We start from the raw sequence: 15,234 nt of genomic DNA, 5'->3' as shown, positions 1-15,234 counted from the left end.
GCTTATTCTGAAATACTACCTGTTGGGTACAATGCAAGCTATTCCAGTTATGAGCATACTAAAAGCCTAGGCCTCACCACTAAGCAATATATCCTTGTAACACAACTGTACTTGTACTCCTAAATCCATAAAAATGAAGAAAATAACAAAAAAGACTTATTCTGAATAAGACAATGCTGTCTCATTAACTGGTGGACTCCTTGATATTGCGAGACTCTAGGCAGAAGCAAAGTTGCCTTGAGACTGGGTTATTGTGTCTTGGACTGAATACCTTCTGGGCTTCCAACTTAAGCTTCCATACCTCTATAAATAAAATGTCTTATACATTTTATCAAACAAATACAACTTTTGAGTACTTCGGGTTTTTAAGTAATCTTCAGTTTAGAATATTACATGTCTATTTTCCAACCCTCATGTCTACCTCTGTTTAGTCAGTATATCGTTCTCTTTCTGCTCTTCATTTCGTAATGTTTAAAAATACTATTAGTATTCTTTATTTTCTCTAGTGGAAAATCTAGATAAAAATCTATTGAATAATTTTGCATATATACTATTTTCCATCAACCTAAATAAGACATCAGTAATTGTTGTCATTTTACAAACAAATTTATACTTTGAGGCATCTCTGTAAGAGAGACCGCTAAAATTCTTCTTTTATGAATAAGTAAGAATGTGTAAGCAACATATATTTAATACAGAGAGGGAACCAACTCTGACATTAAGAATAGTCCTCCTTAGTTTCACCTATCAAGTCTCAAACCAAACAGTTCCAGTACAGGTGGCGGCTAAAGTGATAAAAAGGAGTTGATTATTGACAGCTCCAAAGGAGGCAATGATCAATAATTTAGCATAAAAAATAAAAGATTTCAACTGTTTTAAAGTATGCTTTAGGAAGTCAAAATTATAAATGATTCCCCCCAAACAAGAGTAACTACAGAAACGTACTTTTGCTTTCTCAGTCTCTGACACAATAATGACTTAGCATTTTTAGCTATGATATTCATTAAGGTTTTATCAGATACTCCTATACCCAGACATCTTTTCTTATTGTCCTGTTTTTATTTCCCTAAACGACTTAGGTTTTAACTACCTGCTGTTTTTGATTACAATGTTTCAAACACACAGATTTTTAGATGGTGAAATCTACTTTGGGTTGCACCTACTTTACAGTGCAAGTTTCCCTTAAAAAATCTGATTCTGTGGATCTTCCTGAGTCTGCACATGCTCCACATCCTCTTCTTTCCCCATGGTTTGCATTATTAAAAAGCTTTGACATGGCTCACCATGCTGTGTGCATGAGACATGTTTCTGTCAAAACAAAATCAGTATACTGGGATACACAGCCCAGGCTGGTAAAATTCAAAGGACATTACCTAAATCATTCTGCATATTTTGCTTTTTCATTTAACGCTGAGATTACAACTAGCCTCTTTTATAATTCTTATTGTTTTTATGGTAAAAATGTGATCAACCCTCAACTTTCTGCATCATAAGAATATTTCACCTAATGATCTATTTGGACATTTAATACCACAGAGCCCAGAAAAGCCTCTGTTTAAGTACCTAGCTGTTTGAGATTTCCATCCACTGAATAAAGATGAAAAGGAGAGGAGGAGGCTCATCACAGGGGTTCTGTTGATAACATTTCATTTAACTTATTTCCATGTAGCAACACAGAACCACAAAAAGAAAACTATTTTATTTAAAATGACAGGGCGACTATGTTATATCCACTGTAAATATGTCCCACCCAGGAAGTGATGATAATGATAATGGGCTGCATTTGCAGTTTAACTCTATGGGGTGATTCTTCTTAGATGAATTCACCTCTTGAGTATATGACACATCCATATTACATCTCAAAGGCTAACGAAATAGTTATTTCACAGATACTGAAATAAAGGAGAGAAAGGGGTTTTCAATAGCTATTTAACAAAGAATACAGAATAATTTATTAAGGAGATTCTAGCATTTAAGTGATATGCCAGATACTGTTAAGATTAGAAAATGGTCAATTTAAATGCGGTTATAATTAGCTGAGGCTGATACCCCTTTCTGTCCTGAACTTGTGGGAGAAATGGAATCTACAAAAGTACCAGGCCCAACAGTTTCAGGATGGATCAGTGATTTGATGCTGACATATAGAGATAAATGGCGGCTCCTCTTTTATTAATACTATTTCAGCACTGTGAATTACTTAGAAATACTACATTCACAGACCAGTTTTAGCCCTGTGTAGTAAGTCATGATTTGAGACTTTGACCTGAAAAGCTCTGAGTAAGTCAAATAGTAGTATTCTAAAACTTTAACATATTGGAAATAACACCTCTAGAAACTACCACTCAAAATTTCTCATGGTCAGATGAAATGTGAAAACTATTAAATGAGGTTACGGTTATATTGAGCAGTGCTTTTTGAACTTTTCACCATGGAAATATTGCTGTGGAGGCCTTAGCATTTCCTAGTCCATTTCAAACTCATGAAGTCTCTTTGTTGTCTTGTGCTTTATCTTTTTTTTTTTTTTTTTTTTGAGATGGAGTCTTGCTCTGTTGCCCAGGCTGGAGTGCAGTGGCACGATCTCGGCTCACTGCAAGCTCCGCCTCCTGGGTTCATGCCATTCTCCTGCCTCAGCCTCCCGAGTAGCTGGGACTACAGGTGCCCGCCACCATGCCCGGCTAATTTTTTGTATTTTTTAGTAGAGATGGGGTTTCACCATGTTATCCAGGAAGGTCTCGATCTCCTGACCTCATGATCCACCCACCTCGGCCTCCCAAAGTGCTGGGATTACAGGTGTGAGCCACCGCACCCAGCCACTCTTGTGCTATATCTTTAACAGATGTTTTTTGTCACAATATTAAAAATAAAGTTTTATACTTTGTGTTAGTGGTAGGTAGACTTGGTTGTGATTATGCTGTATGTGCGGTTTGTATTCTGCCTTTTTCCCCACTTGGCATTATAAAACATTGTCTCAAATTACCAAAAATGCTTTCATTTCCCAAATCTCCTGTGAGAACTAATCCTCAATCAAGATGAATTTTGATTATCCTCTGATTTCTCGTACTGCTAGCATATTGCTAAGTAATCTGGTGTGTATGTGTACCACAAATTGTGACTCATAGTATTAAACTACAAAATTCTACCCTGCAGATTAGTGTGTATTGATATAATGTTTACTTGATAGCATGAAACTATGTGATTGGTACCATTTCAGCAAAAAAATAGGTTCCCTAATAGGAGTCATCGGCACTGCTGATATTACTAACAGAAACACATGGTACCACATCAGGCAAAATCTTTACTATGCCTTTGAAAGAGGCTCAGATAACAATAAAGTTCCAGTTTTTGCTTCTGAATTTGAAGCAATATTATAAGGATAGTGCAGCTCAAAGAATCTGATTGTGTCTGGTCAGCTGGTTAGGGCCATTTCTGGCTTGTCGGAGAAATATTTCTTTTCCTTGTCATACTCCCAGGTGCTACTGCTGAGCAAATGGGAACATCACTGTCAGAAGTATTCGAAAAGAACAAAAAATTGATTTGGACAATCTGTGTGCTCTTGCCATTGATAGAAACACAACTGTGACTTGGGGTATGACCAGGGTCACGGCAAGGTTAAAAGAAAAGCACCCAGGAATTCTCTCTTGTCATCAGCTTTTTAAACTGACTGTTCTTGGCTGCTGCAGGCAATATGTAAGTTTCCATCAAACACCAAGGGAGGTTTAATAGTATTTACAAGTTGCTCTTAGGATTTTCCCAAGAGGTAGCTACTTTTACAATGGCAGAACACTTATAATGTGAAGTTTGGATGTTTAGCACACCTATAACATTTGAGGACTTCTTGATAACACAGAACTATAAGCCTATTCATAACTAACAATTATATGAGCTGTGCATGAAACCGAGTCTAAATACTCTTCCTCCTAAAATAACTCTTTTAAGCCTGATACTGATTCCATTAAATTTAAAAGAAATAATTTATTCTTAGAAAACAAATGTATCAAAAGATCAATTACTATAACAAAGCAAAGGTCACCTAGTCTCTTAAAAGACTACCTGAAAGTATGTGGAAATTCATTTGAATAAATATGTGGAGCAAAAATGAAAGTTGCTGAATACATTGCATATTGGTTCATTCTGTGGCAGAAAGTTAAACTACCAAGTTAAACTACCAAAGTTAAGCAAATAATTAAAACATTTGTTAAGGCCATAAGCAGACTCAAAGCAACATTATTGTATATGTGATTCAAACGTCAATACTGCTTAACAATACCTCAATTAAATAATTTTCTTTAATGTGAGAAGGTAGAATTATTTTTATAATTTTCATTAAACAGGATCTCCTGTCATAAAAGTTCAAGGTTTTATACTTTCACTCAGACTTATTTGCCAACATTTAGCCATAAACATAGCTGTTAGGACACACAAGATCTAGAATAATATCTGCGAAGAGCTAAACATATTCGCTTTTGTGGGTCAATGAAAAAAATAGTCCTGGAGTAAGATCCAAAAGGGAACAAATTAAATAATTGCTGAAGAGACAAGCGTACGAGTATTTAGAAAAATTTTATTGTAACAGCTGAGAAATTTTTAAAATCTGTCAATGCTCTTAATTCTGTATCATCCAGTCTTTGGCAAGATAGACCATGGAGCGGGGGGAAATTTATATTTATTTATATTTTTATATATATATATATTTGGCTTGGGACTAATAAAACCAAGGCATTGAGAAAAGAAAAAGTAACTCATGACAATATGTCAGGCATTAGTGCAAACAGTTCACAAACAGTAAGTTCAAGGACCTGTAACTCAACAAGCAACAATACGCATGTTCTTGAATGCAGATTTTGAACAGACCAGATTTCTTTTTGTGTTTTCACATTTACAGAACACAACTCCAGTGTGCCGTTTTCAGAGGTTCACTGTGAGTCCTCTAAAGGTTTCTTTATCATTTAATATTATAAATAATTATGCTCCTGGGCGGCAGTTCAAAGCTCAGTACAGCACTCGTATAACACCACAGGCAGGTCAGGTGACCTTTCTCCAATTCTCCTCTCTCTGGTGCTGAGGACAGACAAAGTGATATGTCTGTCATACGCCATTACCATTAGAACAGAATCTTGTCCTTTTATTACAACTGAACTCCGCCAGATTTCTCAGCAGGAATGCTAAGTGAAATCAATGTCTTGGATTTCCAGGCTGAGCTTGGAGGTCACAGCCACTCTATCATTTCTCAGCATTATCCTTTCTCTCTCGCGCACACACTCCCCAAGCCTCCAACTGGCACACAGCAGATTGAAAACAGCATGCATCAGAGGACTCATGCTGTACAATTTTACAGTCTTTTGGAGCCCCCTCCTTTCGATTCCCCCCTTCCATTTTTTGCAAATTGCAAATAAGTTTTGTTTGTGTCCTTCTCTAGAGTTCTGAGTCAAAGGCAAAAGCATACCCAGGAAGAAAGGCAGGCAATACAACTCAGAGAACATGGTTAATTTTCCACAGCTATCAATAAGATCATTAATCTCACATCATCACCTGGTTGTGACTTATGATTTCATTGTTCCAAACAGCAAATGTACTTTTAACTTAAACCATCAATTTGGTTTATGCCAGGTAGGTATGTAGACAACACAAAACCCTTTAATAAAATAACTCTATTTTATGGTAACATAGACATGAACATTTGCCAATAAAACACACAGAAAATACCCCCAAGACATTCATAATTGATTGCTTAAAAACATAAATATGATAATAAATGATGGCTATTATACATGAATAAAATAGCTTTGTGAAGTCAAAATGTTTATTATGCTATGTATAAATGTCAATTCCAGGCTACAAGAAAGTAAATTCATGTATTGTAATGGGTCCTCTTTATTTATTATAGGTTGTATTTTTTTGGCCATGTTCTTCATTAAAATGACAACAGTATTACTTATTGGTGTGGCTATTTTTAACCCACTACATTTTACTGCTGAGCTAAAACACAAACACACTGAAGAAATCTTTTCTGACAATAAGAGTGGTTGTGGACAGTATGCTAGAGGGCACTGAGCAAAGAAAGGGCATATTTTTATTAAATCGTTGTTACTTGAAAAGAGGCACTTTATTCTTAGTTAAACCTTTGTGTATTTTACAATAATTGTGGATGGAAAGAAGTACAACACCCACTATAAACCACATAAAGTTTTCTTAAACTTTATATGATAGAAAATTCATAAAGGCTCACTTTCAAACAGTCATTGAATTTCAAAGAAGAACTATTTTTTAAATAATGTATAATCATGGCTATAGAAACACAATCTACTTTTTCACTTGTATTAAATAAACAGAGGTATATAACACCACAGGATGTGACAGATTTCTGACACTACTGAAATACTCATTCTCTTTTGCACAAAGTCTATGAGGTTCTATGAATGTATAGAACTATATAGTTCATAAAGCAATTTCTTAATCTTAGCAAAGCAAACCTTCAGTTACTTTAGCATTTTCCATGGTTACCTAAATAAAATCACTGTAGCAACTGCTCAATAAACATTTGAATGGATAAATGAGTGAATGGACAAATGAGTAGATGCATAAATGGATGAGGCTGACTGACATCAAAAGCTTCATGATGATTTGTATAAGTAATCTGGTGAGAAGGTATCAATGATAAAAAGTGATTGTAGGTGTAAGAAAAAAATCCGTCAGCCATTTAAAAGTGAGCTACATATCCTAAAATCATAAAGCAAAATGTCCTGATGTAAAGCCTCATTACGAAACATGATGTGAAATCACATCAATAAATCAAGGGAAAAAACAGAGAATAATACCTCACAGACGTATCTGTGTGTGACAATGACTATGCTGCTACAGCTATTTATTTTATCCAAAGTACATTTTTCTTTACAGGTAATACATGAAAACTGCTGGTCCACAGAAACACTAAAATTATCACTACTTTAAAATTAAATGTATTTAAGAAATGTTAAAATTATTACCAGTTTTAAAAACTTACATGCTGTTGTGATTATAAAGAAAAGCAGACCAGGCCTTAGATATACATTAAGCACAGAAGATGCACGGTCCATTAAACAACTGAAATAGATCTTAAAAGTGGCATATGTATACTCCTACTGTCAATGTAGTGTGTACAACAATTTTCATTAAATATTTCTACATATTGCTGAAAAAGCATGGTCTAAGGTCCTTGTCCAGGTTAAGTTATATTCCCCAAAATATTTGTCTTTTAGTAATATGGAAAAGGACTGGGGAATTCTAGGAAGATGGAGGTTAGAGTGCCCTTTTCCAAATGATTGATTGATCCCTTCTCCTTACTGATTTACTCTCTGGAGTATACAATAACTCTGAAAGAAATCCTGACAGAGCCACCAGGGTTCTAGAGAAAGATTTTTTGAGGATTCTCGGATTTTTCTCTTTTAATATTTTCTAATCCTTTTCTCTGTGTATTTCAACGATTGTGACCATTCTTACACTGTTTTGTTTTAGACATGTCAACATGGCATTCATGGGATGGAGAACAGAAGCAATTTTCTACATAATTTAGCAAAATATATATATATAAATATATATATATATATATATATATATTTTGCTGGTAAACTAACTGTGTCAGCTTTCTATTTAACATTTCCTAACAGAATCAAATTATTTGTGGTTGTTTCCCTGAGTAATCTCAAGGAATATTGCTTTATGATCACTCTTCTTACTTCTTGCATGGAAAGCTTAATATATTTATACAATATCATTTAAGCAAGATCTTAATACAAATACAAATTTAAAATCAATTTTTCTCTCCTTTTAGGCCAAGAAACATACATTATTTGACTTTTTCCTGATCCTTTTCCATGTGTTCTAATGTTTTCTTAGCTTAAAAACCAAAACTACTTCTAAATTGCCTTACTTCTAACACTACTATTACCTTCATTTCCTTACATGATAATCTCATTGGGTGGGTGATTTATCTAAAATTATATCTACACTGTACCACATTATAACAGTCACTGATATTTTTAAAACACCTTCTGTAGGTCCTAATTCTACTTGTATTTTAAGGTCTATTTCAGTTTTCCCTTCTCTGGCAAACTCCTGATGGGATCTCTCACTGAAGATGATCTCTGCCTCCCAATATAACTTCCAATGTACTTTATCTGTAACTTTTTACAAAATTTATTTTGTATCATAGAGTATGGCTATTTGGCTATTTTTATAAATATCTACATAATCAGACTGTAAGCTCCTTGGGTACAAGATACCCATCTGATAATCTTTTTTATCTCTCACATTTTCTACTATAGTTATCGATACACACATATTGAATAAATGAATAAATGAATGATTCAATGTATGCAGATAAGTTTACATGCACACCTGTTGCCCTTGCTTGATTCTTACCTCCTTGTACACCCAGAGTTTAAGCTAGCTGCTGGCATATAATAGACATTTAATAAATACCATTGAATGAAAAATAAAGCTAAGTGGCAAGACAGTGGCTTCTTCAAAAGGGTACCTTGCTTTTGGGTGGTGGGCTGTTTGTGCTCTTGTCTGTGTGAATGCTGGTAGGAGATACAGCAGCACCAAGGTTGCCTTGGGGTATGCCTGGCAGCTTCCCTCCTGGAGATACCTGCATTGCAGCTAGCTGGGCAGCATATAACTGCTACAGAAGAAAAAGAGAGAGAGGGAGAAAGAATACTGTGAATAATAAAATAAACGTACCATTCAGAAAGTACATATATTCAGATATGGTATTTTTCCTATGAGCATTTTGTTTAGTGCACTGGAATATTTAAAGAAAGAAGCTGTCACCTCAGATTTCATTACTTTTTAGGGGAGAAATGACAGATACTACATATAAGTGATCTCACCTTCAGTATGTCCAAGGACTCAAAGCAAATAAGAGCCATCCATATTTACTTTATTCCAATGTCTATAGAAGGCAAGTATAACATATTATCTAGTTAAGAGCTCTTTATATTCTACTTTAAATTTACACAGTGTGTTACAAAAGGATGCTTCATATACACAGTAATTTTCTACTATCCATATTGGTTCAAGCCCTGTATGCCTCTTTCTTTGATTTCTTGAAATGGGCACCCGAAACAATTTTTCTGAGTGTTAGGTGGGTAGAAGTACAGAAAAGGCACTGAAAGGCAATGGGAAAAAAAAGTACTTGAAGAAGATTATCTGGTCAGTCTACCTACATTGATAAAAATTAACTGGATGCTTGCCAGAAGTTCACTTTACTTCATGATATGTAAACACAGACAAATCTCAAATTATCTTGACGACTAAGGTTTTAAAGAATACTGCCTAAAACACATATTCTTCCACTAAGCCATTACTTATTCTTATTAAATAAGCAATAAAATTGTCCAAGTAATTAATAAAAGAAAAATTTTACTTTGATAATGATAGCTGTATGATGTATTATCCTAAAACAAGGAAGTTGCTTTAAATTCAAATATTACATCAAATATTTAATTATTACTCTTTTTATTTTCCTTTCACACTTTGTTAAAATTTTAAATAACTATGTAAGAAAATAATTATTAAATAAATATATCATTTAAATTACTAAATATTTAATTATATATTTAATATTAGATAAATTTTACACACACACACACATCCCAGTTTCTTATTTCTCATTTGTCTTGAGATTCCATGGATAGCATTTACAATGCAAGCTAGAATTTCTACAATGAAGCAAGAAAAAATGCTCTCAAGGAGAAGTGCTGTGAAATAGTTATCTGGATTATCTTGATTTTTTTTCTGAAAGAGAAATTCCAAACGACAAAATTGCTCATGATAAGCCACAGATCCTGATTAGCAGTGTCTCTCTCTAAATAAAATAATGAAAACTGAAGACAGCACACATTTATGTGAAAATACACATACATAAGTCTCCAGATACTATAACCTAAATAAAAATACATTAAAGTTATCGATAAAAATTATGGCTTATTTTTATGCAAATTAATGTAAAATATATCCCAGAGAAAACTAAAAGACCATAAAAATATTTTTATATTAATAATTGTCTCATAAGCGTTTTATGTGTTGGAATAATTACATCTTTTCTTACCCCAGCCAACTGGAAAGAATAAAAATGATTGTCTTCAATTACATAAACATTAAAAGGATAATTCACTTCAAAAAGGAAGACTTGAGAGTTTTCTATTTAAAGAAAAATGATCAGAATTGATCCATTTCTCCCATCTGTCTTAAAAATCTATGCATTATATCCTGCAATTTAAAAAGCACTTCTTTCTGGCATCATTCTAAACTACTTATAAAGTCTTTAAGAAAATAACCAATTATCCTAGGATATCACTTTACATATTAAAACTCTGACCAGTAGAATGCATGTACTAATATTGAATTTAAAAACTATATGTATTTTCACAAGTTAACTAGATAACTATATTACATTTTATGAATTTCATATTGTATTGTATATTGTATTCTTGTCTTTAAAAATGATTTCACTGGGTATTATTACTAGAGGATAAAAGTTCCTATTACTGATTCGTTATACACTAAAAATGAAATTATTTTATAATTACTAATGACATGGAACATACAATATCTGTGAGTAAAGAAAATGTGAACAAAACAGTTATTCAAAATTTAATTTTGATTCTTCATATTACTGACAAAATTATTGGTTATTTGTGTTATTTAGATATTTAAATAGCTTAACCAAGTAGCCATTAAATGTGATTCAATATTTAAATATTAGGCACCAGAGAAGGTCATAATTTCCAAAGAAATATAAGAACTATTATTAAAAATACAAGTATAAAAACTCTAAAATAGTTTATTGAATTAAAGGATTTAAAGGATGGAGAAGACACGTATTTGGAAATAAAAGTTATACATATTCTTTCATCACTCAAATAAATATACTTTTACCCTTTTAAATATGGAATTAAGGTGTATCTGAGTTAAATTGTCCTAAAAGAAATGCTTTTGAGTTGAAAGGGAAGAAACATTTGTAAAAGAGATAGACCCAGTTGAATATGCTAATATTTCTATAATAACAGTATAATATCATTTGCCTTGCTGGTATTTCTACGGAATACAGAGACGGAATGTAATTTATGATGAGAATTTCATAAACCTGCTATTCAGTTCAAGGATGGCTAACATTAGGTTGCTCTTCTCTCCCCCAAATTGCCCATAAACCCTTTCTCATATTTGGCTTCTGTGAAAGAAGACAAATTTTAGAATTACTCTTCTCCAACTGTGATCAGTTTTCCACTATTCCCACATCACTGCATTTTCCACCAAGCATATCAGATTTTCCTGGTTCACCAAGGTATTGAAGTAAGGCCAGGAAATATCTATTTCAACACATTTTGTGTCATAGATATGTTTTCCTAAAAGTTATATTCTAACACAAAAGCAAAAATGAACCCCGTCTTAGAGAATTTAACATACTTTGAGTCTGCTCAGATAAGATCAATCAGGAATTTTAATACTCTTGCATTCTAACTTGGCCATTTACAAGTTAATAGGAAATTTCAGTAAAATTAAAGAAGCTGACAATAATTCTTCTATCTGGCTACATATGTAAGAGTGGATAATTTTTTTAAAATGCTGCTGTGACTTATTTTAATTCACACTTTTAAAAAATTATGCTCCTTTTTCTCTCCATTAAAATATGTGTAGTGAGTGATTTTAAAACAAATAAGCCAAGAAATGATGAGCAGTTTCCTTCTTTTATTACACGTTCTTAAAGCAAAATCAAGCCTAATAACAGGTGTCTGCCCTGAGTGACGTCTACAGTCACAGAACCATTGGTTGACCTTGTAGATGGGAAAGGGGCATGAAATCTAGTGACCACTGGAAGGCCACCTGAAATAACAAGCACCTGGAGAACTATACAATCCACTTATGTTTGTACGTATGTATGCCTGTATGTCTTAAAGTGAAAATCTGGTTAACATCTTTCTTTAAATAATAACAGATAAAACCCAAAGTTAAACATAAGGTATATTATGATGAATGTATTTTTATGATAGTGAAGTTGTCTAAAACATCAGAAACAAACAGATGACACTAAACAAACTGATGACACTAAACATAAAAGGCTGAGCTGAGCCAGGTGTGGTGGCTTACACCTGTAACCTCAGCACTTTGGGAGGCAGAGACAGGAGGGCTGCTTGAGCCTGGGAGTTTGAGACCAACCTGGGCAACATAGTGAGATGTTGTCTCAAAAGAAAAAAAAAAAAAAAAAAAAAGGCTGAACTGAAAGAGAACACTCATTTCATTAGTTTAACCAGACTCACAGTATCTTAGCCTCGCAGAATAACAGAATAACTTGACTCTTACCTTGAAACTAATGTGTTAGGGATTGGATGTGATCTCTAAAACTTCACAACTCCTCAGAGCTTTCCAGTCTTTCTATTGCTTAAAACATTGCATTCTCATTCTCTTTCACTACCCTCATACCTGTACCTCCTTTAGACAATGAGTTTTTAAGGAAACAATTACAAATGATTAGGTTAGAATTTATTATTGATTACTTCGTGTCTTCCTGGTACTCAAAGTTCATAAATATGTTTTTACATACATGTATATAAATATAAGCAACTTCTATTTTTGTCTCAAATTGCTCCATAACCTAGATTTTTGTCTCTTCAACATTTTAAGCTCCTTGAAAGATCATGCTTTCTACTTCTAGTGGAAAACTTAAAAAGCGAGAGCTTTGGACAAGGCAGAACTGAATTCTAATTGCAACTCTAAGCCATGTGACCTTGGGCAACTTCTCTGAGCCACAGTTCCTTAATCTGTAAATTCAGGGATAAATGAAATTGACCTTATAAAGGTACTGTGAGAAATGAATCACATGATGTGTACAAAACAGTCAGGAAAGCACATGGTAAAGAATGCCTGATCAATAAAAAATAGTTATAATTATTAATGGATTAAATACACAAAGTAAGAAACTAGGCAACATATATGTGCTGACTCTGGACTATTATTGGTATAGCAGAGGAGAGAGAAAGTGTACAAACATAGTTTCTGCCTTAAGTCAAGACTGATAAACAGAAAACAATGAGACTATAAGTATACTGTAACTGTATGTCACTGTCGAAGGTGTTAAGAGAGAAGAAATGCATCAGTGTGTTCAGGTATGTTTTCGTAGAAGAGATGGAGTTAAGGTGGACATAGAAAAAGGAGATGGCATTCTAGGAAGGGAGTACAATTAAAAGAAAGGCATGAGAGCAGGAATGAGCTGGTTGCTGCAAGGGAAATATAGAGATTGGTGTGGAACAGTGAGTGGTAGAAAGGGCAATGCATACATAGCTATGTTAGAGGAAAATAACATTAGTTTTGTAGGCTACACTCACCTTATGGAAGCTTTTGAAACATAAGCAAAAGAGTTTTAATTGAATATGTAGTAAGAGAAAGCCACTGACTGTTTGAGAGCAATATATATGATGTTTTTTAGCTAGAATATTGATAAGACAGAAATATCAGCTATGAAATTATCAACATTTAACAGTGATAATGCTGATCATAGGAACTTGAATTGCAGTAACAGTTGTGAAATGAAGATGGAAAAAATAATTTCAAGTTCATAGCATACCGGGCACATAAAAATTGCCAATTAACTGGGGAAAAGAAAAGATAAACAGAGGAACAAGATGATAATACAATGTATATGAAGTCTTCATAAGTATGTAAGTAATCTCACCCATCATCTATTCTCATTTGTGTATATTCATCATTTATCCTTTTAAGAAAGGCAAAACACATATACTATATTTTTCTTTTATTTCTTTCTTTCCTTCTTGACAAAGGAAGTATTAATTTACACAGAGAGGATTTCCCTGAATGACTAGATCCATTCAATCATGAACTTCCCCTAAAGTGTGGCTCAATAAAACACTTTTAAAAAATTATGAAAAGTGTGATGTTCTCCACCACCACCAACATAAGCTTGAATTGTATCTAACTTACTCAAGTCTAATCAGTAGTTTTTCTTATAACTTATTATTATGTGCACCAAATCACTGCTGGGCAGCGGGCTGGCAGTTCATTAACAGGCATTCTTTCTGCTCATCTCTAATGGCCCACTATGGGGCTAGAAAAGGTCTAGTAGGATAACAGATACTTTAACTTGTACTAATTAATTGTTGCTATTTTGGGGAAAAAATAGTATAATTGTATTTGGATGACATAGCTTTTATGCTATGGTTAGAATCAATAGTATTAAATCAATCATGCTTTTATATGAAGATACCCATAAAAATACCTTAAACAAGTACTTTTCAGTGTGAGGAATACAGAAATTCTACAAACAGCTTATTTAAATTCTAAGCTAGTCTATTTCATTAATTCCTAGAGGTGGTAAATTCTTGCCACTTTTCAGTAATAGGTTACTTTCCCCAAATTGCTAAAAACACAACTTCTCTGATTGACTACTAGTCCACTGTCTAACTGCCATCTGGAGTATTTGGATTCAGTGTATTAGGCACTGACAAAAATATCTATCAAGATTTATTGCCCCAAACCATTTACTGACCAGTAAACTCCTTGAAGGCAGAGATTATGTCCCTGCTAATCAATGCTTTATCAGAAAATTTTAAAAACAAGGAACAGTAAAATTGAACAAATGCAGAAAATGACTATGTAAAATATTATTAATATAGCTCTCTTGCACATATTTAATATATTTCATAATAATAGTGACTATACATAAAACAAATTTTTAAAATCCAAAATGAATTTGGCATGCTTGTACAATCCAAAGAATTAGAAAGAAAGGCTCATTAGTAATACAGATAAAATTCACATTCATTCACTCATTTCATTTGCTTGAGAGGAAAAAAATATGAATTTAAATCTTATCAGCATAAGAACAAAGTAAATTGATAACCTCATTGTAGTCATAATCATAACAGTAACTGAATGTCTATTTGCAAAATAAATACCAAAAATGGGTGAAGATTATTTGAAAAACGTTAAAAGTATCTTTTCAAAAGACAACAGAACCAAGAGTTGAAGCATATGGATATTCTGAAGTATTTTGGAAAAGCCAGATGACAAATGCCTTCTTTTTGATAAATAAATATACACGATTTACTTGCCGAATCTTAAATATTTGTTATTTAGAAAGTAAAAGATATTTAGTAGGAGTTACGGTTGCTGGTAGGTATAAGCTGTTTCTTTGGGATCCTTTTAGTTTGCTCAAAGTTTAATTTTCTATTTTAAAAAATT

The 15,234-nt window shown here is 33.3% G+C and overlaps 1 protein-coding gene across 9 annotated transcripts in view; it reads right to left on the bottom strand.

The window, feature by feature from the left end:
- SOX5 (SRY-box transcription factor 5) overlaps nt 1-15,234 on the bottom strand; it is a 1,030,759-nt gene that overhangs the window by 66,138 nt on the left and 949,387 nt on the right. For all 9 annotated transcript variants that reach the window (XM_055095845.1, XM_063593159.1, XM_055095846.2 and 6 more), the window contains one exon: nt 8,513-8,659. In XM_055095845.1, coding sequence (XP_054951820.1) covers nt 8,513-8,659 — 147 coding nt within the window. The remainder of the gene's footprint in view (nt 1-8,512; nt 8,660-15,234) is intronic.

This window comes from Pan paniscus, chromosome 10, assembly GCF_029289425.2.
Source record: "Pan paniscus chromosome 10, NHGRI_mPanPan1-v2.0_pri, whole genome shotgun sequence".
NCBI lineage: Eukaryota > Metazoa > Chordata > Mammalia > Primates > Hominidae > Pan > Pan paniscus.
The sequence above is the reverse complement of the archived record's forward strand: the minus strand, read 5'-3'. Positions and strand labels throughout refer to the sequence as shown.